The sequence below is a fragment of the Mastomys coucha genome, unplaced genomic scaffold, assembly GCF_008632895.1.
Source record: "Mastomys coucha isolate ucsf_1 unplaced genomic scaffold, UCSF_Mcou_1 pScaffold14, whole genome shotgun sequence".
NCBI classification, from domain to species: Eukaryota; Metazoa; Chordata; class Mammalia; order Rodentia; family Muridae; genus Mastomys; species Mastomys coucha.
Genome location: NW_022196896.1, coordinates 51,225,829 through 51,250,136, shown reverse-complemented (window position 1 = coordinate 51,250,136; position 24,308 = coordinate 51,225,829). Strand labels below are relative to the sequence as shown.

Sequence of the window (24,308 nt, the reverse complement as noted above, 5' to 3'; positions counted from 1 at the left end):
ACTCAGGATGATATTCTCCAGATCCATCCATTTACCTAAGAATTTCATAAATTTATTGTTTTTAATTATTTTTGATACTTTCAAATAATGTGTTTCCCAACTCCAACCATATCCACTTTTCTTCCCTAGCTAACGCTCTCATTTTTCACTCATCAAACCGGTTTAAGGCTTCCCATATACTATTGGATGTGTCGACTTCCAGTGGAATATGATTGACTTCTCAGAGGCTATGCTCTTGAAGAGAACTCATTTTTCCCTCTCCCCTCTGTAGTCAACTGCTAATAACTCCTCAGCCAGGGTGAGACTTTCTGCCCACTCACCGTTCCTTGCCTGAGACTTTCCCTGGCTTAGGCTTTCACAAATCTCGTGCATGCTGTCACAGCTGCTGCGAGCTCATACGTGCCCTGCTCTGCTGTTTGTGGATGGCGCTGTTTCTGTGTAATTGTTCAGCACTCTATGGAAAACACACACTTTACATCCTCTCTTCCACAATAATCCCTGAGCTTCTAAGGAGGTAACGATATAGGTAGCATGATGCCCACTTTAGGGTTCACCATCCTCTAGTGTCTTATTCGCTGCACTTGGACCACTTGGGAGTCTCCATGTTTATCACCATCAACTGCAGATAGAAGCTTCTCTGATGAGGGTTAAGAGATGCATTCATAGTGATAATGATAAGTCAGTAGACGTACTATGTCCATTTAGCAGGATAAGAGTAGTTTCTCCGTAGGGACTATGACCTGTCTAGCCATGGGTTCTTGGTCCAGCCATAGTGCCAGTTATAGGTTTCATCTTGCAGGGTAGGGCTTTAAAAAGTGCTTATTCTCAGCTGCTTGTGCCACTTATTGCAAGCTGTGGATGTGTCTTGGCAGGGCAGTCATTATTGCTTCTAGTGGGGTTTACAGCTAGCACTCTGAGGGTGATGCTTAGTCCTTTTTGCTCCTCCATTAGTGTGACTAGCACCTTCTAGTGCTAGGCAAGCTAGCCAGTAGGTATGAAGCATCCAAGCTAATGCCATCTTAATTTCTGTATGTTTCGTGATTCAAGTATGTGATGACTTGAGCAGTAGGGTCTGACCTTCATTTTCAGGGGGATAATGAATAACCTAAGCAATAGGCTGTGATGTTTGGGAATGTCATTGGCCAATCGTTCCAAAAGAGATAATCCATTCCCATCACTGGGCATTTTATATGTTAGCTTGTGGTGTCTAGGAGGCATTGCCACCTCCCTGTATGGTAACCCTGTTTTAACTCTTTCTATGCGTGTATATTTATACTTTAGGAAGCTTTTATGATGTTTCTGTATGACTTTTACAAGAAGTCTTCAGAGTTATTTATCCAGATATTCCCACCAATCCCCTGCCCTTCCCGATCCCCAACCATAAGTAGCCATTCCAGATCCATTGTTACCCTTTAACCCTTTATACCCTGTATTCTTTTTCTCCTCCCTTATTGGTACGATCAGTTAGCATATGGCACTTACACACATGGCAGAATTTTAGATTTGTCAAAACTAATGATTCTGTCACAGAAAATTTTGTAATCTATTTTCTCCCAGCCTTACCAAAGTTGACATCCCATTGCACAAAATGTACTTAAGAATGAGTGAGGAGGAGGGCCTTTAATTTTCCTTTAGGAATTCAGAATTAAACATATATGTCTGCTTGCTATACTTTGAAACACAAAACTTACTAAGCTATAAAATACACCAATAAGCATTTAGACGACAAGAAGAAGATGAACTTGTGCAGGGAAAATATTGGATAGGGCACATCAGAGAAAAATCTCTTTACTTGGTATTCTAATCTTCCTACTTAGTTTTAACAGTTCAAGGCTGATCAGTGATGAGTGAGTGTATCCCCTGGTAGGAGATTGTAGCTGTGGGTGACTACCCCATCCTCCCTTTAACAGTTCAAGGCTGATCAGTTGCTAGTGAATGTATCCCCTGGTAGGAGATTTTAGCTGTGGGTAACGTGGAAAGACTATCCCATCTTCCCTTTAAAACCACTTCACCTTTGTAATGAAAATATTAATAATCCATTATGCCATTCTTCCCAAGCCCATGAGTACATCATCCATGCCACATGCCTAATAATTATGCCAAGACTTATAGTAGCAAAAATATTGCTGACATATGAATTAGCAAGCAGCAGTCTTGAAAGCAATCAGTGACAGAATGTTTGGTGGGGAATAGGTTATTGTCCTGGATAGGGTAATTTTTTTTATTGGTTGTTTTATTTATTTACATTTCAAATGTTAACCCCCTTCCTGGTTTCCCATCCATAAAACACTATCCAATTTCCCATTCTCCCCCACTTCTATGAGAGTGCTGCCTCACCCACCCACCCACTACTACCTCACCGCATTGAGCTTCCATAGGACCAAGGGGCTCTCCTCCCATTGATGACAGACAAGGCATTCCTCTGCTACATATGCAGCTGGAGCCATGGGTCTCTCCATGTGCACTCTTTGGTTGATGGTTTAGTCCTTGGGAGTTCTGGGGGCGGGTATGGTTGGTTGATATTATTGTTCTTCCTACAGCAAGTACGTTAATGCATATTTTGAAGCAAAGTAGAAATGTTATAGCTAAAATGTAGTCTTTTGTCTCCTCTGTTACCTTCTTATTCTACCAGTTTGATACGTTAATCAATATGTATGTTGTTAAATTCTGTAATGTTAGTGACTTTATTAGGTAGGAAACAAGAAGTCAGTCGCAATTAACAAAGTTTCCAAACCTTGAAATGAATCAGGAATAGCTTATCAGGATAAGGTTATTTGTGGAAATGGCAATTAGATCTTAGTGGCTGCATTGATTACTCTTCTTCGTTACTGTGACTGAACGTGCTTGACATAAAGCAACTTAGTAGAAAAAGAAATGGTTTATTTTGGCTCATAAGTCTACAGGAATCCAGTCCATCATGGCAGAAAAGTCCTGGAAGCAGGAGCATGAAGTGGGCCTAGCAGGAAGCAGTACAGGGAAAACTGAGGACAAGAGAGAGAAAGGGAGGAAGGGAAGGAGGGAGGGAGTGGCAGAGAGGGGGAGGGAAGGATGGAAGAAGAGAGGGATAGGGATGGAGGGAAAGAAGGAGGGAGAAAAAGAGAGGAAGGAGGGAGAGAGGGAGAGAGAAAGGGAGGGAGGGAGAAAGAAAGAAAAAGAAGGTTGAATGGGACAGAGGAAGAGAGAGAGAGAAAGGAAAGAATGGAGGGGGAGGGAAACACACACAGAGAGAGGCAAGTGGGAGAGAGGGAGAGAAAGAGAGAAAATGAGAATGAATGAACATGAACAGATGTAAGGCCTGGCTGTAAACATTTAAGCTCTCCCCAGCAGCATCCTTCCTCCAGCAAGGCTCCACTGTGTACAGAATCCATAATCATCCCAAACCTCCCCACCAACTGTGGACCAAGTGTTCAAACACAGAAACTACCACAGTGACTAGTCCTAATTTTTAGAAAATAACTGTAAATAGTAATTTTACAACTATATTATGACTTAACAATTTTGATAGAAATATACCTCCTCATAGGTACTTGAAGTAATTTATTTTTGTTTTGAGGTTTTCCTAAAGCTAGTTATCCTGCTGTTTTTTGGTGTGGCTTTGAACATCCCTTAATATAGCTGATTTGTGTGATGACTGTATCTAGGAAAAATCATTAAGAAAGTAATGCTTAAGAAAATGTTCTTGTTCTGTGAACATGTGCTTATATATTTTCATATTTGATAATTGCTGCTTATATTACATTATATCATTGATAGCTGGATCTCTGTAGCCCATATCCAACCTCAACCCTCTTGCATGTGGCATGGACCAGCATCCAACGATCCCAGAGGCAGTTCTCTGCTTTGGCAAATCATTATCAAACTTCAGTCATTGTGTGGCCAATATTTCCTTCATTCTCATGTTTATGTACCAGTCTTTCATGACCATAATCAACGTAGCTTGATAGACTAAATGCTGATCTATACCATAGGACACATCTCTTCGCTTCAAACTTACTCTCTGATAGAAGCATCATACCTTGTTTGTGTCCTTTTTACCCTACATACATATACATTAAAAAAGATATATGTTCTTTAAAATGTTTAAAATGTAAACATCCAAATTGATTTGAGGAGAATTTCAACCCTCAATTAGCACATTGAGTGCTCCATTTTCAACTTCTGGATTACTTTCTGATTCTTTAGTGTCTGTCAATGAAGTCTTAAAATGTTGTCTGTTTTAAGATCATAAATGTGTAGCTATTGTTATATACATCCTAACGGTATAGTTATTGTTATATACATCATGAGTGTGTAGCTACCATTATATACTTCCTAAGAGTGTATAGCTACCATTATATACATCCTAAGTGTATAGCTACAGTTATATACATTCTAAGTATGTAGCTACCAATATATACTTCCTAAGAGTGTGTAGCTACCATTATATACATCCTAAGTGTGTAGTTACTGTTACATATATCCTAAGTGTGTAGCTACTGTTATATACATAACATGTCTTGGATGCTGGCATTTTTCCACATTTTCTACATAGTTTTCCTTTCTAAGACTACAATTAGTTTCTCATATTTTCTAATGTTTTTAACCCTTACCTTTTCTCTACTATTATCTGAATCCTGCCAGGTTAATATTTAATGTGTTCATATTTTCTGAGGTTTTAATTATATTAAAATGTTATAACATTTTCTTTACACTCATTAATTATTTAGAGGTAAGTTAAAATTTGAAAAATATGAAATACATATTACTGATAAAATTTTATTTTTGAAAAAAGAGATATTATTGTTTTAAATTATGTGTATGTATATATCTTTGCATGGGTATATGCACTTGACTACCGAGGTCATAGGCATCAGAGCCCTGGGAGCTAGAGTTTAGGTAAGCTGAACTCAGGTTGTCCACAAGAGCACTACATGCTTTTAGCCACTGAACCACTTCACCAACCTATAGAATATATATAGTATTTTCTCTATATCATATATAAATATACACATATTTATATATAAATATGAAATTATATTTTTTCTGGCTATGTATGGTAGTGCACAACTTTAATCCAAGCATTCAAGAGGCAGACACAGACAAATCTCTGAGTTCAAAGTCAGCCTGTTCTACATGGTCTACATGGCAAGTTCCAGGCCAGTCAGGATTACAAATTAAGACCCTGTCAAACAAACAAACAATAACAAAACTATATGTGTATGAGTAAATGTATGTATACATACACATTTATACTCACACATATATATGTACATATATACATACAAATATATACTCATACACACATATATGTATATATACATATATACATATACACACATATACAAATATATACATATATATTTGTGTGTGTGTGTATTTCTAATTATACTTGTCTGAAAGACATTGCTGCCCAAGTGTTTCATTTGATAAAGAATCCTTGAGATTTTAAGAGTGATTTATGGCCCTTGCCCATTTTTGTGTTTTGCAATACTACGCATGTACTTGAAAAGCATATCAGAACAGTAACGAGGTCATTATCTGTGCTCTCAATACGTGATGCTGATCACTTACATTGTTCAAAGCTTCCATTGCTTTTCTGGTTTCTTTTTAGCATTTGCTTTGGTGTTTACTCAGAATGCCCTGTCGAAATCTCGACTCGTCATCCTCTTCTAATGAGAATCTGCCAGCTTCTTTTTGATTCTTTCTACCTTTACATTATAAAAACATTAATCAATTAGCCTTATGTATAGACTTCATTCATTTTTATGACCTTTGACTTTTATTATTATATTCTAAATCTCTTTCTAATAACACTCTTTTGCTTTAAAATCACATTTGTTCTGTATAAGAACATTTACAGCATGCTTCCTGCCATCAAATGTCTTGTGAATTTTCACTCTTTTCTCTACGTCTTGACTGTCTGGTCAGTGAGTGTTCTATCCTATGTTTGTTTATTTTTCCCCCTGGGAGTAGAGCATTCATTTTGATTTCTGATAGATACAGGATAATTTTTTTCTACTTTCATAGTTTTAGTGGAATTATTCTTGTTTCCTTCCTTGAATATTTTGCTAATTTTACCACCTTTGCAGCAGTGCTGGGTAATTTATTGTTTCAAGTTTTGTTAATAGTAAGTTTAAGGTCAGTAATTGCTTATGCATCCTCATAGGAGGAGTAAATGGAAGTAGCCTACACATTAGGTCTGCCAAGACTCCTTTTCACTTACATAAATTTTTGCAATGTTTTTATTATATTGGTTATTCTTTTTCATTAATCCATATTATTCTATTAAATACATTACAATGAGCCAGTTATTGTCTGACAGCCGTCATTTTCATGCCTCTTAGATGTTCAGTCTGGAAGGTTGGTTAGAAATGGTGGCACATGATACCCTTAGCCTGAGGTGTATGTTATTCCTCATTGCCCTTTATGACCTTGAAGTACCAGTCCTGACCCTGGAACTATACCTTGCCGATCCGAACAACCTCTGCATCTGCTCCTCATCCGATGACAGGCCAGCTTCTGGTTCTCTTTTGCTGCTTTAGTTAAGGAGATGACACCAGGGTGAGCTTAGCTTTGTGTTTTAGTAGATCTTACTCCAGGCTTCCTGTCATTTTTAGGTGTACAAATATGAAGTGAGTTTTCATAACATCGTCCAAATTGTTTCTAGAAAAAGAGAAATATAGGTGATGCATTTGTCGTTATTTCCATCATTTTTAAACACTGGAAAACATATCCCTTGTAAGTGTGAGGAGATTGAGTGTCTAGAGTCTTCATTCTAAGGAGGAAACAACTGCCAAGGCAGAGCAGAGCTTGCGTCCTGAAATGGGATTTGGATCCTTAGACCCTTAGTGTTTGAGAAAATAACTATCACAATCAAAGAGAGGCAGGTTGATTGCAGCTGAGGCTGGAAAATTATGAGGATGAAAAGACAGCATAGCAGGGATGGGACAGTGTGAGTCTCCAGAAGTAATGGAAGCAAGTGAATGGAGATGGGGTATGAAGGAGGCAGAGAGAAGGAGCTCATTCAGACTGAGGAAGAGATCATTCGGACTGAGGAAGTCAGTACACAAAGGTAGAGGTTCTCAGGTGAACAGGGTTAGGAGAGGTTGAACAGAGAAGACCTTATAATCAGAATTCCCATGATTGCACAGTGGGAGTGCAGCCAGCCATCCCCGCAGCCTGCTTTCTGCTTAGATCTCAGTCTCTAGGCCACTCATCTTGATGCTGTCACTGACTTACATTGAGATTGATAATGAGCAATTGGTGTAGGCCTTGACTTATTATCATCTTCTGTGTAGATGCTGAAGCTGCAGGTGAGTAGCCAGGGAGATAATAAAGCAGACTTAATCCTTAACGCCACAGTTTTATGTTTGTTTGTTTGTTTGTTTATTATTATTGCCATGCCCAACAACTGTTTCTGTATTGTGTTCTTTCATGACCTAAGTTGTCTCTCTCCCCACTAAGGACCAGTGATCATCTTCTGGGGTCTGTTTTGCTCCATTTAGAATACAGGTTCAAACGAGACATTGTCTGATTGATTACCTAAATATCTTACAACTTCAGATTTAAAGTTACCAATGATTGATTTTATTACTTGTACTTCTCTCCTTTAATAAGAAAATACTTAAAATGCAATCTTACACAAAGCTAAAAATCAACCATATCGCCAAGTTAAAACTTAAAGACACCATATTTCAAATTTGAATAAATTGAAAAATCAAAGTGAGTAGAAATGTCAGGAGTGGGTATTCTATGCAGGAATTAAAAATAAAATGTAAAATTTGCAAAAATAAAGGCTGTAACTTGGAAAAGAAGTATCTGTCTAATGTCTGATACTAGCAAGAGTTTAGCCTGGGCAAACCTTGGAACAGTGCCTTATACCTAAGAATAACAGAAGACTTGGAGTCTGGCTGAAGCTGTGCAGGTCTGCCCTTCTGTGAAGAAGTCAGGACACTGTTATAAGAGCCATTCAATAGCAATTAATAAGAAAGGAGCTCAAGAGTTTGAAGGACAGAGGGGAAGGTATGTACAGAGTTTGGAAGGAGGAAAAGGAAGGAAGACATTATGTAATTAAATTACAATCTCAAAAATAAAACAAAGCAAGCAAAAGGAAAGGGGAGGTTGCTAGAGACTGTGCAATGTCCATCTTCATTTCTTATCTGGAAATTTCGTGGGAAATACAGCTGGTCCAATAATTCTGTGAGCAGTGCTATGATACATTCTACTTCAGTTATGATATCATAGATTTTAATAGTTTAGGTTTCCTATATACTATAAATGATAAACAAGAGCAAAAAAAAAAAATACCAGTAGGATTTGTAAACAACAAAACAGCAATTTGAGGTGTTCCGATTATTGAAAGAAAAGGAAAACACAAGATGCCTGCCATTTGTACCCATTTTGCTCTGAGGGTGTTTTTTGACATAGGAATATGCGAGATGGAACCTGAGCATGTAGCCCAGGTTCTTCTGGGTTGAAGAAACTGACAGAGAACGTGGTAGCTGCCAAGTGAAGTGCTTCAATATTGGCAGCAGACTTCCATTCGCTGGTGAGTTAGTCATGCAGCAAGAATGCTTTCCATAAACCCAAGCAGTGCAGCCACTAAAAAGTAGAAGTGCAGACATGGATTCCAGGCAATGCTGGATCCTAGGGAGGCAAAGTGAACTCCAAGGTCCACAAAGACAGGGAGACTGAGATAAACCCCTTTGGTTTCCTATAGGAAAAAAGAAGTCAAGTTCTTGCCTTTCAAGCAAGAGGAGCTGAATTTACCTTTGTTACAGTCTGGGCATCGAAATGGACATGGTGACTCACACTCCTTTAATCCCAGTACATGGTGAGATCATTGTGAGTTCAATGTCAACCTCAACTACATAGCAAAAGGCTTAGCTATGTAGCCAGGGCTTTAAAAACTGAGAGCCATTCTTTTAAAATAAACAACTACAAAAACCTGGACATTGTGGCAAATGTTTACAGTCCCAGCTCTGGTCAGGTTGAGGCAAGCAGATCTCAGAAGGTCTCTGGCTAGCCAGCTTAGCCTCCTTGGTGTGTTCTTGGCCTGTGAGAGACCTCCATCTTAAAAGGGGGTGAGGATGAACAGATCATGCAGTGACTGCAGATATTATAGATCCAACATTCTCTTCTGGCTTCCACAGGCAATGCTCCCATGTGCAAAGCCCACCCACAGATACATAATACACACATTTAAAATAATGTCTTTAAGAAAAATGCATGGCATCTGATAATTAAAACCCAATAATGCTCTCTGGCCTGTACACAAATACACGGTGGGGTGGGGGGCAAATAAGACAAACAAAAACCACAACCTCTGAAGGACCAAGCTTCAGTATAAACTGTAGTGGACAAAAGACTTCAAATCCATTCTGCACAGGAAGAAAAGAACATTAGCATTCTGCCAATGGAAAGGAAATTTTGCATCAGAAGGATGGCTCACCTGGTAAAGGTATTTGCCATCAATCCTGACAACCTGAGTTTAATATTTGAGATCCATGGAGTGGAAGATGAGATTCTTCACCTGGAAGTTGTCTTCTGACTTCTTTATGTATTCTGTGGCATGTATATTCCCCCAGTAAAGATTATAAGAATACAATGATACAAAATTTAAAGAAAAAAATTTAGGTTTTAGAGAAAAGTATGGTCTAAAATTGGCAACTGAGAATTCTAAGTTATCCTAAAAGAAGGGAGATGATGAATAACTAAAAAGAAGGGACATACTAGCCAAATAGGGACTTTTAAATACCCATCATTAACATATTTAATAAAAAAGCATGTGGCAGATATGTCCAGTGACCTCAAATCCATGCTCCACTGTCCCTTTCAGTGCCTGTGTATGTGTGTATGTGTGTCTGTGTATCTGTGTGTGTGTGTGTGAGATGATTGCATGCAGGTGGGTGAGCAAGCCAAAGTCTAGAAAACAAACTCAAGACTTGAGTGTGAGTCCACTCCTTATCTTGTTTGGCACACATGTGCTTTGTGTATTCAGTCTTTTCCTTTGTATTACTGTGAGTTCAACACTTTTTTTGTCAACACTGCAAAGAGAACAAAATTATATATTACAAAAAACCCACCAAATCAAGCAATTCATATGCATAGCATGATATGACAAAAGATAATAGGGGTTGGACAGATATGTCAGTAATATTATAAAAAATAAATGTTCTTATGGCAGTTTACAAGTCCAGTTAAGGGGAACAGATACAGAAGCAGCTATAGCTTCCGTTCTACCTTGAATTTGAGTGCATGCTAGGTGGGGCACACTTACCCTTGTATGTCTATTTCTGTTGCCTTGATGTTTCCTGGGATGGACACTCGTGACACATGCATGTATGGGTGGATGTGTGAGTATACACACACACACACACACACACACACACACACACACACACTCACACACACACAGTACACAAGGAGCCTGATGTCCCAGGGTGGAGAGAGGAACAGGAGCCAGTGTCCCAGTGTGTTTGCTGCCAAGCTTCTTAGGTGGTTGAAAGGTGAATGAATTCCCTTTCTCCACGGGAATTGGATGGTTTGTGCCATCAGAGAGATCTGGATAATCTAGACAAAGACAGGGAAGCTGGTCTCTGCTATAGGACCCAACAGGTGGGAGATTTGAAAGTGCACTGAGCAGTTCCTTTTGAGTGTGGCTTCCCTACCATATGTGTGTGTTCTCTTGGAGAAGGGCCTGGAAGTCAGCCATCATACGTGCTTAAGTGATAAATACATTAATCTGCCTAGGTCCTTTCTATCTGTCCGCCTCTCTTGGGCCAGACTCCTAGCCCTCATTTGGAACTGCTTTTTGTCAAAGACATTACAAGACAGGCGAAACAAGTCACCACAAACCTGTACATTGGATTCAGTAGGGAAGAAAGCAGAGAGGAGAGGGGGGAGCCACAGAAAGGGAATATGAGAATACATTAGCAGTAAATACAGAATTGTATTAACACCCTATGTGACTCATGACTAGTTGGAAGAAGCCAAGTATTTGTCTCAACGGATATTTCCTGCCTAATAAATATGCTTATGAAAGAAATATATGAAAAAAATCCAACACACATTTTATGATTAAATGCAATATTACAGCCAGGATTGGAGGATCACACTGATAATCTGAGCATCCAGCACTTGGGAAGCTGAAGCAGGACATGTATGAAGAGTTGAGGGTCATCCTGGGGTTCATAATTACATATAGTCCATTCTGGATTGCTGTGTCAGTCCTGATCTCAAAAACAACAAATAAAAAATGCAATCTCAGCAAACCAAGAAACAGTAGTTCTTACTGTGAGGCTAAAAGTTAATGTGAAATCATTTTAATAGTACCCAGTAATAGAGCATGAAGCAGTTTCCGCCAGGTCTGCACACATACTCCTACTATTACTACTGTTTAGTAATATTCACAATCCCATAGCCAGTGTTACATACAGCCAGGGACCAAATGGATGCTGTGGAGACTGGAAATGAGTTAGAACATAAAGGAATCAGAAGAATCAACTGGTGTAATTAATAGGTCATTGGATATAGGGTCAGTATACAAAAAGGACTTGTGTTTCATGTGCTAGTAGCAAACACTGGGAAATAAAATTAACTATGTATCATTACATATAATATTACATAACATGAACTGCTCAGAATAAATGCAAAATTTAGGAACAAACTAATAAATAGTGTGAAAGACTATCGTCCTAAAGATGACATATAACCTTGTGTTAACAATCAACATGTGTGTACATGTCAGGGTAACATTTAATACATATGAAAAGACTCGGAAGGCTTGAAGCTAAACTGATCTAGTTTGACTACATCCCCCAGTTATTATTCTGAACTGCTTTTCCTCAACACTTTCTGGAGGCACTTTGATATGTGTGACTTATCAGCTAGATGCCTGGGTGTGACATCTTAATATTGGTCAACAAGTTCCTGTTCCTATTCTCCATATATGATTAGGAATGTGTCCTAAACTTAAAGTAGCACTGAAACAATTTTTCTTATTGAATTGTAACAGCACTGTGAGCGGCTTTGTGCAATCTGTGCTGTACAGTCTTAACTGTTTGTTATGCCTTGTGTTACTGCTCTCTTAACCTTACCATGAAGTCATAATGGGCCCCAGACTTTCTTTGACAGATATTTCTGTAACCCATAGAAGTACAAGTTTCACATATAAGTTGCTTCTACAAATTAGGTACCTGTTATCCGTTTTGTTTTTTATTTCTGACAGAACTGTGATTTAACTTAGTTAATCCATATAGTCTACATAATTTTTATTCTGGATAGGCAGCAAACATAAAAATAGAGCTGTTTTTGTTAGCCCTGCATGTCCTCCTGAAGGACGATAGACTTCTAAAAGGAGATCTTCGTTCCTGTTTATTTGTCACAAAGGTTTGTCCAGCCTCCTTACACTATAAGAATGCAGCAAAAATTACAAAAAGGTACAAATTAGACTGCGTTATATAGCCCACTAGGCAAAGAAATGTCTTCTCAGTTATATTACAGGGAGCTCAAAATGGTTCACTTTCATTTTTCTTGCTTTTTAAAATTAATGTTTGCAATCATATATTACCAATATTGTTTTTAATTTAATGATCTATATAACCATAGGTGGGACCATAGTGTTTAAAAAATAGCACTATTTTTCCTAAAAATTACATAAAATCATCCTGTCCATACTGATGACATTTTCTAAGTGTATATAGACTTATTTTCTTTTGTCATTTTATACCCATTTATATGCCAAATACACATACACACACACACACACACACACACACACACACACACATTCATCTCTTTTACAGTAGCAGTAAAGTATTATCACACCAAGTTCCATGAAGTCCTGCAGGCCCTGCTAGACCCCACTTAGCTGTCTTTGTTGCCTATGGCTCTAATATTCATCAGCCACAGGAGGCATAGACCCACTCCATGTGATGGCTTTCTCATTATTGGTTCTACACCTAATCACCAATTTGTGTACTACTGATTATCAATGTTTTTTCTTTGTTTTCCAGACTGAAAGCTCAAATTAGTTATGTCATTGTCCATTTTCCATGACATTGAAACATTGTTTGGTTAAATACTAATTAATTTAGCAAATAAAGCCCCTGTATAATGGAATAATACAAAGCCCATGTATAATTAGAAAGGTGTTCCAGAGAAAATTAAGTTATATATTATTAAAATAACATTATATCTTTGTATTATATGCCCACTGGCAAAATTTAGGAATGATACAAGGCTACTTATTTTAAAATTGATATGTATTAACCATATTATAAAATTCATTCTTAAAGTGTCCATCCATAGTCTTTTATTGCATTCCTAAAGTTGGAGAAGCAATACTCATTCCTCATTGTGCAATTTTGTCATCTTCCCAAGTAAATTCATACCTACCAGCAGTGTACCAAGTTTTCCTTCTTTATAAAAACCATTGATCTGAAGCATTCCTCTATGGATTTCACTCTTAGACATTTTCCCGAGATGGATTTTGACAATACATGAATATTTATTTCTAGCTCCCATTCATGTAAGATGTTTTCATCTTCATTTATATTTTAACATCTGTCAATATACTTCATTCTTTTTGGTAGTTGGTAATACATCATTATGTGGGTATATCTCATTTTATTACATCAAACTGTGGTCATTTCAGTTACTTCTCCAGTGTTTTGAATAATGTTCCTTTAGATATTCATATATGACCTTTTATGGATATATGTTCTCATTTATCTTGAGTGAATTGCTGAATGAAATTGATAGGTCATATGATAACTTTGTTTTGACTTTTAAGTGGAATTTCTAATTCATATGGAACTCTACATTTGACTTGTAAATGACAAAGCATTGCTACTCTTTAACATTCCTACTAGCAATCTTAAGTGGCTTCATAAACCTCAGTAGTGAAAATCATCAAGCTAGTTTGACATCTCCATTTCATAGATTTTAATCCTTATATTGAAATTCTAAGACAGCAAAGTCTCTCTCTTCTTCTGTCTCTTTCTCTTTCTCCTGCCCCCTCTCAGTTTTTTGTCTGGACCCTTGGCTGTCCTATGACTAGTTCTGTAGATCAGTGTGACCTTAAACTCAAAGAGAACCACCTGCTTCTGCCTGCCTAGCAATTACTGGGGTTTAAAAGCAGATGAAATATTAATATTTTAATTAACTCCTTAGAAAGAAAACAACAGAATGAGAGCTCGCTTTAAGGTGATCTCAGAATCGTGTGTGATTATATCCTCAGGCACACTAGCATGCTCACACAATCATGTGCATATAGTCATTGCAGAAGAGAAAAGGATGGCCGAAGTAAAAGATTTTTAATAAGGATTTAAATCTGAATCATGAGTTCTAGGTCAATAAAAGCCCAAGCTATCACCCAGGCGGTGGTGGTGCATGCCTTTAATCCCAGCACTTGGAGGGCAGAGGCAGGCAATTTCCGAGTTGGAGGCTGGCCTGGTCTACAGAGTGAGCTCCAGGACAACCAGGGCTATATAGAGAAACCCTGTCTCAAAATACAAAAACAAAAAAACAAAAAAACAAAAAAACAAAAAAAAAAACAAGCTGTCAGCTTATATAAGGTGGTGACTTCCATAAGCAATTTTTGCAAAATGGTAGAAACAAATCTGACATTAATACAAAAAAAGAGGAAGGTGGAAGGTGAAACATGAGCAGAGGATTCCTGGAACACAATTCTTTAAAAGTAGTTGGAGTGGAGCTCATTAAAAGAACAAAATGACTTTTATTGGACTGCGTAGGTGGCTTATATCACGGGATATTTGAATGTTTGTGTGTGTGTTGCAGGAAATATTAAAATGAATGTCAAGTTCCCGTTGTACGCCCAGCTACTCTCTGCCCCAGCAGTGTCTTGCCCCCTCTGTCTCTAAGCTAGCCCCATAGCAACTAATCATTTGTAGTCTTCCCAGCTCCAGTCGGCTTGTCTCAGTGTGGCCAATACCTTCTTAGCCATAAACCCCCTGTGGTCGGCAGTCCCCATAAAACAAAACTCTAGAAGCTTATAATTAATCAGTCAGATTTATATATCAATAAATTCTTAGTTCACAAGATACCCACACAATAAATTCAGAGCCAGTTGATAATGGTACAAGCTGCCCACCTAGATTAGACAAGTTATCTCCATTATTCTATCCCTATATGATATTTATAGCTACCTGTGACTATTTAAAGCCCCGTGAAATCTGGATCATCTTCCTCTTGCCCCATCTTGCTTCCTTCTCTGTATTGTTCCCTGTCTCTGCAACAGTTAGGTCCACCTCCCTTTCCCTATCCAATCACAGTCTTCCTGCTGAACTAGTATTTAAATTAATTGGACAGGGAAAATCCTGTCACATGTGTGGTTCATGTTTTCACTTCCTCGTTGAAAATGGAAAGGGTATATCAGATTTGGAAAGGCATACAATTGTGTGCTAAGTACAAGATCAGGCCTTAGTCTTATCAATACAAAATATGAACCATGGTATTGGCATGCAGTAAGACTCCAAACAGTTTCATGAAGCAAAAGCCTTTGATATTTAACTTAAAGGATCCAAGTAGACACTAATGACAGGATTAGCTTTTTGATGGAAAGTAGACTTTTTTTATACATTACGTTCTGATTATGTTGATCCCCTCCACTTGGCCACCCATCGGGATCTTTTCTTCTTTTATTAGAATATTAAATGGCATCTAAAATATAATAAAAATAAAAAAACAAACCAAATACTACAAACAAGACAAAGAACCAGAGGAAAGTATAAGAAGCACATCTAGATGTGGAGATATACACATTTGCACATACAGAAACCCTATAAAAACACAAAATGAAAAGTCCTAATACATACACAGAGGACCTGTAAGGGGAGGGAGAACCCCTGAGAAGGCATTATGAGGTAACTTGCATAAATGTCATTGAATTCATTTTTGTGTTGGTCATCTGTTGCTGGGGTTGGGGTCTGGCCTTAAGAGTGGTTTGTATACCCAGTGAGACTCCATTGGATCAGTTTTCAATCAGAGTTTTCAATCAGGGTTAGGGATAGGGTCATGTGTCAACTTCACCTCTCAGCACCAGGTTTCCACTTGGCCCACATCTGTATGTCTCCTGTACATGTTGCCATCGTTGTATGAGTTCATATGTGTGTAGGTCCTAATGTACATGGCAGGCTTTGTGTACTCCATACCTTCTTTCTGTCTCCTCTTCTCTAGGGTTCCTTCAGCTCCAAGGGGAGGGACTTGATTGAGACACCACATTTTCTTCATTGAAAATAGGTTTATAATTAAATAAACTCAATCAATGAAATGAATATGAATCTGTTTTCTCCCTATTGTGCCCATGAAATGGAATTCAATTATAGCTCTCAACTTTCATTAAAAAATAATTCATTGCTTCTTAGCCTTTTGCCTAAGGTCAAGTGTTCCAAGTTTTGAGTGTCTCAAGGTCTTTCACCATCTTCCATTGTCGATTTGTATTTGTTCTCATCTACTGCAGGAAAAACAAAAAAATCTTCTCTGATAAAGACTGAGAAGAATGTCATTAGGGGTCATTTCATTTCTGGTTCCTTTGGCAGACTTGTATTTGATCTCCTAGTTCCCTGTCTATCTAATTTCAGATCCTTAGCTACCTGAACATATTGTGGATGAATTCTGTCTCATGGAGTGGACTTTAAACTGTATCAGATATTGGTTGGTTACTTCCGCAAGCTTTTTGCCACTAATGTAGTAGTGCATCTTGCAGGCAGGTTGCCATTGTAGATCAAAAGATCTGTAACTGGGTTATTTACCTTGACCTTTGTCCTTTGGTAGGGTATAGAGTAGCTTCCAGTAACATGAACACTACTCAGTAAGGAACCAGTTTGATTTCTCCATGTTCAATGAGTTGGGTGGTTGTTACCTTCAACAATTCGGGCTTACTACAATCATATTTGGAGAGCAACAGAAGCCAAATGAATAAAGTTCAAAAACAAACAAACAAACAAAAAGGGAGGGGGGAGGTATGGTGTAGAAAGTTTATTCTACTAAACCCGTGAACTTGTATTCATGAATCAGACTGATTATGTTGGTAGGTCAACCTTTTTCATTGAACATCATAGACGTTCCAAGACTTTTAGAGAGCTGTAGGTATCTTTATGTGAAAACTATAGTATGTATCTATAGAAATACTTTGAGATTCCAAGGAGAAATAATCTTAAATTGTTTTACACAATTATTTACTGCAGCTTCTTACTGGCAGACCTCTCAAGTGGTTAATCTTGCTGCCCACATTTCTGTTATTTCAAAACCATTTCTCAGCATTGTTAAAATCAAATATTCATGAAAAAGTTTTGAACCCTCCCAGCCCATCCTAAGTGTATTTTCATATTAGGGGTGTGCTAAGAGGCATCTGATTATACTCTATCATGACCCAAGGGAATGATGCTCTGAGTTTCAAAGTAGTATTGATGAAATGACATTTCATTCATGATCTTAGCTAAAAGCCCAAGGAGCATTGACATTCGTATTTTTTCATGGAAGTTAAGAGCTATAATAGAATTCCATTTATGGATATAATAAAGAAAAAATAAGGGTTAGCCACTTCCTCTCCCACTGAGGCCAGACAAGGCAGCCCAGTTAGCAGAACAGGATCCATAGGCAGACAACAGATTTAGACACAACCCCCACTGCAGTTGTTGGGGAGCCACATGGAGACCAAGCTGCACATCTGTTACATATGTGCCAGTGGCCTCAATCTGAAAATATCTCTAAGTAAAGTGATGGAGCTTACAATATGGCTTAGCATATGTTTGCTTTCTACTCTTCTGATTTGTATACGATATAGACCATATACCAAAAAAATCCTTACTATAATTCTTTACCTACTATAAAATGAAAAATATTCAAATGAAGAATATTCAAATGAGAGACTGAAAATCCAATGAGAGAATGTGTTAAAAAATTACTGTTAAGTAAATAAGAAGATGGCTCAGCTGATAAATTAGCTGACACACAAGCTTGAAAACTGGGTTTGATTCTCATAACCTACGAAACAAGCCAGGAAAGGTGACTTTTCAATCCTAGATTTTGGAAGGTAGAGACAGGCAAGTGTTGGCTCTGGCCAAGCAGCCTAGGCTAACCGGTGAGCCTCAGACCCCAGCGAGAGACCCTTTCTCAGAAAGGAAATCAGAGAGCTCCTGAAGAAAGCAATGTAAGGTTGACTCTGCCCTTAATCCACATGCACAAAGGCCACTGATATATCTAATGCTGCTGATTTCTTGGTTATAAGTGTTTAATGAAGGTGGATAAATTTATGACTGTGAAAAGGACTGATCTTGGCAGGTTATATAGATCCACCACAGAACTGGGCAAGTCAGTAGTAAGAAATGAAGATAGCGAAAGTGTGCCTGAAGAAAAGATAGAATTATAGTCTATTCAAATGATTAATTAATGAAGAATTTAGTGATAACACTTATTAATCACTGAAGAATTTAGTGATAACACTTATTAAAAGAGAAAGTATTAGAGTCAGTATTTTTCATTCATTTTTCTTACTTTTATTGAAAAAAGATTCTTTTCTCTATAATAGATTCTGATTATATAGTTTCCCCTCCCTCTACTCCTTTCAGCTCTTTCCAACATCTTTTCCTCTCTAGATCTACTCCTGTCCTGTCTCTCATCAGAAAAGAACAGGCTTCTAAGAGATAACAACCAAACTGACAAAATAAAATATAAAAAGGTGAAGCAAAAACTATCATATCAATGTTGGTCACGCTACCGAACAGAAGGAAGAGAGTCTCAAGAACGAACACAAGAGTCAGAGAACCAGTCAGGAGTGCCATGAAAATACTAGGCTAAAAGCCGTAATGTGTACCACGTGAAGACACACGCTGAGATACGAGGGCTTGCTACTACAGTTAGAATTGTTGGTAGTCAGCTTTTGACTAGTCATGTGTTATATTCTCATTAATTTTGGAAAAATAAGCTGCAAAAGATAGTTTGCAAATGATCTAAAACTTCTTTTATAAATTAGTTGAAACAAAATGAGAGATGATAATGCCTTCTCACTCATGGGGGTACGGTGGGACACCTCAGTTCAGTAGCTGAATCCTTGCCTAGTAAGTGTGAGGTCCCGAGATTAATCTGAACACCTCAAAGATGGTTTTATGGTTTTATGTTTGTTGGGACATTGATGCTGTCCCAGTTAAACTAGTGCAGAAAAAGATTAAATGTTCCAAACTGTTCTTATCAAAAGACAGTCTTGGTTTCTAATATGAAATTCCTAGGATTCCAAAGGCCAAGAGTGTCTAGTCTTTCTGGCCACTCTCTTCCGTCTTCCTGAATTCATCTCTGTGTAACTTCTCCTTTAATTTAAATACCATTATCGAGGTGACCACAAGTAAGTTGCACAAACCTCACTGGTTTCTATTTATTATTTGTAGAAATCTTAAGAATTGTTATGAATCACATAAACTGTCAGTATTCCTATTAGCTGTCTGTGTCACGACTAATGTGTACTTGGTATTGCAAATGAAGATGGTAAAAAAAGTGGAAAGGACTAATATTTGGGAACTGTATGGATTCATTGTTATGACACTGGCAGAACCCAGAAGATCCAGAGCATTGTGGGTTGTTTACACTTCCCAGCAACAGCATTGGCAGTAGTTCTCTTTACTGGTTTTAAAGGTATATAGCTTTGAGCCAGGTATGATAGTGGATCATATATGACTTAATCCCAGACTCAGGAAGCAGAGTCAGGTGGATTGCTGTGAGTTTGAGGCCAGCTTGCTCTACATAGCTAGCTCTAAGCCAGTGAGAGCTACAAAGTAAGACCTTCCCTTGAAAACAAAAACAAAAACAAAAAACAAATCTGTTAAGCTGTGTTCTGCAAACATCCTTTTTCCTTATTTGTTTATTTATTTATTTATTTATTCACTTGCTTTACATCCTGACCACTGCCCACCCTCCTTCTGCCACCCCCCCACACACAGTCCCTCCTACCATGTCACCTCCCCTTCTCCTCTGAGAGGGTGGGAGGCCCCACCTGTGTATTCCCCGACCCTGACACATCGAGTCTCTGCAGTGTTAAGTGCATCCACTCTCACTAGGGCTAACCAAGGCAGCCCAGTTATGGAAATGGGATCCACAGGCAGGCGCCAGCCTTTGCTTCAGTTGATGGGGCACCCACATGAAGACCGAGCTTCACACCTACTACCTACATCCTGGGTGTCTTAGTCCTGCAAACATCTTTAAGAAAGTGATGGGGCTGCAGATATGGCTCAGCAGTTACTAGCACACTGCTCTTGCTGAGCACCCAAGTTCAATTCCCAGCACTCACATGACAACTCACAACCATCCAAGGGATCTGATGCCCTCTTCTGACTCCCCTGGGCTCTTTGTGCATTTATATTGTCTCTCACCTTCATTGATACACATATAATAAATATGATATTAGAGATAAAAATGATGCGATCTGAAAACATGTACAGTACTCATCTGGCTCTTTCACCTGGAAAAAAAAATGTGTCTGGGTTATTTCAAGAAAATTAGTTCTAGCGTTTCAGTTATGCTGACCTGTAATTTATGGATGCATATATGTTTTTACTTTGTAAATATAGTTCATTTACCCCCAAAATGCAAGGCAGACGGATGGGGACTTCAGGAAGAGCCATCATCAAGAGCACCAGTGTAAGTGGAGAGATGTATACACTGGAGCCTAATGACGGCAGCCAGTCGGACACGGCCGTGGGTACCGTGGGAGCCGGTGGAAAGAAGCGGAGATCCAGCCTGAGCGCCAAAGTGGTAGCCATTGTGTCTCGAAGAAGTAGAAGCACATCCCAGCTCAGCCAGACAGGTGAGCACAGAGATCTCCACCTCCCACTCTTGGGCTGTGTTGGAGATGCCGGGCTTGTGGTCTCCATGACAGGACTTGAGAGAGAACTGTGTGTATATCTACTTTCTCTTTTACCGTCTGAAAAATCCGCTAAATGCTTGGTCTTTATTTTTCCTTCTGTGCAGCTCACCGAAGAAGGTACTGTTGGTTAGCCTGTAAAGTGATCAAGTATTTTCCTTTAAGTTAAAAAAAAAAAATTTAAAAAGCCATGTTTACAAATAAGCAAGGAAATGCAAAGAAGTGTTTGACATCTAAATTGGTTCATATACAAGAAAGGCAACACTATTCTTAGTTCCAAAATGTTCCTTAATGCGCATGCGCGCCCTTGAGGCGATGGCTGCCTGTACTTTTTGTGGAAAAAGGTCAGTTGTGCAACTCGAAGTATATAATCTTCAAGGCTCTGCGTGGACGCAGTTGAGCTCCGTTTGTTAGCATTTCAGTGCAACAATGCAAGTGAAAAACCCAGAAGCAGTTTTGACTTTAGAAAAAAAAAATGGGTCAGTGGATTTATGCAAAGGATGCTTTCATATAGCTGTGTGCTTCAGGCATTTTTTTATGGAATCAGATCTCAAGAAGTACACACTGGGGGTGTAATTGTATGTGTACACACCCAAACAAGGGCGGCTGGGGCTCATGGATTTTGCACTTCAAAATACAATAAAGCACTGCTTCAATTTCATAATATTTGATTTTACATATTACATAAACCAGTATTGTGTTCCTACTAGGTCAAAGCAAAGGTAAAGGAAACTGTGAAACAATTTAACTTGCCAGCTTGTTTTTCTTCCTGTTATTATTGCTTCTGCTCTTCCTCCTTAATAGCAATACCCCTGTGGTCACAGCACCTCCTTACGTAAGAAGGCTTTCACAGAATCTCAAAGCTCACTCGGCATTCTAGAACATCTATTTTAAACAGCATTGTGTGCGATTATGTTGACAAATAGACTGGAAGACTTTTTCAGCTCTTGAACCACTGGACTAGGCGTGTGTAGTCGATGGCTGCAGGAGTGTGTCTGAGATGCTAAGGACCAGAAAGAACCGAGATGGTTTAGCATCCCGGTGGGATAAGCTGCTGCATGCTGTGTCTAGAGGACAGCTATTTGTCTGACTTGGTATTGGGTGTTTTAAGGAAAACAGAGCAAGCTGCAGTTCCCTTGTGCATTACTTTGTGGCTGCAAGTTTAATGGTGGTGTGTCCTCCTCCATAGCTGTCTCTATGTCCCTATGCTCTGCAGTGTAAGATGTGGAGAGAGGCTTTGACTATCAGACTTTAAACCTGGGCCAGGGAGATGGCTCAGCTGAGATAGAGAGGCACTTGCTGCCAAAGTCTGCAGAAGTCTCCTATTCACTCCCTGGTGCACACAGATAGAGGGAAAAAAAACCCACTCTGTGGGTTGTTCTCTGACCTCCACTTGCATGCCTTAGCACAGGGCATCTATGTGCACGTGCACAAACACACGGGAGCAGACACAAGAATTAAATAGTTTGTTGAGACAGTGTCTCTCTACATAGCCTTGGCTGTCCCAGAACTTGCCATATACACCCGGATGGTCTTGAACTCACAGAGATTGGCACCTGACTCTACCTTCAGAGTGCTGGGATTAAGGTCCACCACCTAAACTAGTAGTATTTTTTTTTGGCATTTTTTTGTTAGAGAAGCTTATAGATATTTTCTTTATTTACATGTAAATTTCTAAGAAGAGAAGTTTATAGATATTTTCTTATTTACATGTAAATTTCTCCTTTCCCAGTTTCCCCTCCAACAAACAAACAAACAAACAAACAAACAAGAACAAACCCCTATTGCCTCCCCCCTCCCCATGCCTGCACCCCACCCTCTCCCACTTATTGGCGCTCGCATTCCCCTACACTGGGGCACAGAACCAAAAAAAAAAAAATACTAGTTTAGGTGCAAAGACCAGGAAATGAGGGATTCAGCTAAGGACAGTTCTGTCCACATATAACTCATTATGTAAACAGAGATACAGAGATGTGCATTTGTTTCAACTAGCAAAGTGGAGATGTATGTGATCTTTAAACATAGCTATTTCAGGAAGAAAGGTTATTCCTCCTCCCAGAAATTATATTAATGAGTTTATATTAATGGTAGGTGATTTTACCAATATATTTTGCCTTTAGTATTGTAAACTGTTATTGAGTTCCTGACTATGATTCCTGAATAGCATTAAACTCTAAAACTGTCATTAAGAATGTGAATCTAATAAAGATAAAAAATATCAAGGAGATAACCTTAAAAAAAAAGTGCACCACCATGCCCAGCTACTAATATTTTTATTGAAAGAAAAATGTTACTACTTGGATTAAGTGGAAATGTGCTTAAGTGCCGTGTGAGGAAGCCTGTGTTGCCTATGAGAAATGCTACAGCTTGGGGAGGTTCTGTCTCTACCTCACTCATTCATACATGTATGTGAATGTTATAGAGAGTATGGATTATTCATTATATATATACATATCCCCTGCCCTTTCTCTCCTAATCCCTGTCCCTTTTTCTTTTCATGACTTCCTTCCACCTCCCTTAGTTAGTTTCTTCATTAGCTGAAAATAATTTTCTTAAATTTGTATAGAAACTATTTAGGTGCATCATCATAGAAAAACTTCCCTTTGCTTTATTGGTTTGAATTTGATTCCAACTGAGTTCCACATAATGCCTACCCCCCAAGTAACATGCACTGTTAACTATTTATATGAAGTATACTGCTTTGCGAGATTTGGTTGTCATAAATAGGTGCAAAAAGAATATTGGAATAGGAAGTGAAAATAGCAAATACCTCTGTCTCACAGCCGCCCTTACCTCGTCATCTGCTCCCATCCCTACCAGCAGATGGTCCTGGCCATCCTCCTGTGAACTTTCCAGGTATCACATTTTACAGTTTTCTTAAAGAGTATTACTTATAAATTACATTATTTTTATATTTAATATTTAATATTGTAATTATATTACTAAATTATTATAAATTAAATTTTCTTTATTTTCTTAATTTTATTTTATTGAGTGGTTTTAATTCCTTTAGTACTCAGCCTTTAAATCTCATCTTCATTTCACCACAAGTGACAGATGTTGGGAACATATTGTTGTCATTTCTGTGTCCTCAGACAAACCCTGTCTCCCCTTTCTTCCATCCTGTGCTCATGGTTTCCTCTCCCTCAGTAATGATATTTATGTCATTCCTGTGAAACTCACCAAAATTCACAATATTTTTCTTCTAAGCAGTCTCTTTATTATGTCATGTTTTACCACCTCTATTGATTTATGCTTCTGAATTTTTTATTTTTTTATTTTTTATTAGATATTTTCTTTATTTACATGTCATATGATTTCTCCTTTCCCAGTTTCCCCTCCAAAAAACAAACAAACAAACAAACGAAAACAAGAACAAACCCCTGTTGCCTCCCCCCTCCCCGTGCTTGCCACCCCACCCTCTCCCACTTATTGGCCCTGGCATTCCCCTACA

General features: G+C 38.4%; 1 protein-coding gene across 33 annotated transcripts in view; it reads left to right on the top strand.

The window, feature by feature from the left end:
• Nucleotides 1-24,308, top strand: part of Rims1 (regulating synaptic membrane exocytosis 1) — a 501,635-nt gene that overhangs the window by 414,623 nt on the left and 62,704 nt on the right. For 19 of the 33 annotated variants that reach the window (XM_031367021.1, XM_031367035.1, XM_031367004.1 and 16 more), the window contains one exon: nt 20,562-20,797. The exons of 8 other annotated variants lie outside the window; for them this stretch is intronic. In XM_031367021.1, coding sequence (XP_031222881.1) covers nt 20,562-20,797 — 236 coding nt within the window. The remainder of the gene's footprint in view (nt 1-20,561; nt 20,798-24,308) is intronic. 6 more of the 33 variants (XM_031367005.1, XM_031367019.1, XM_031367020.1 and 3 more) reach the window with 1 other exon arrangement.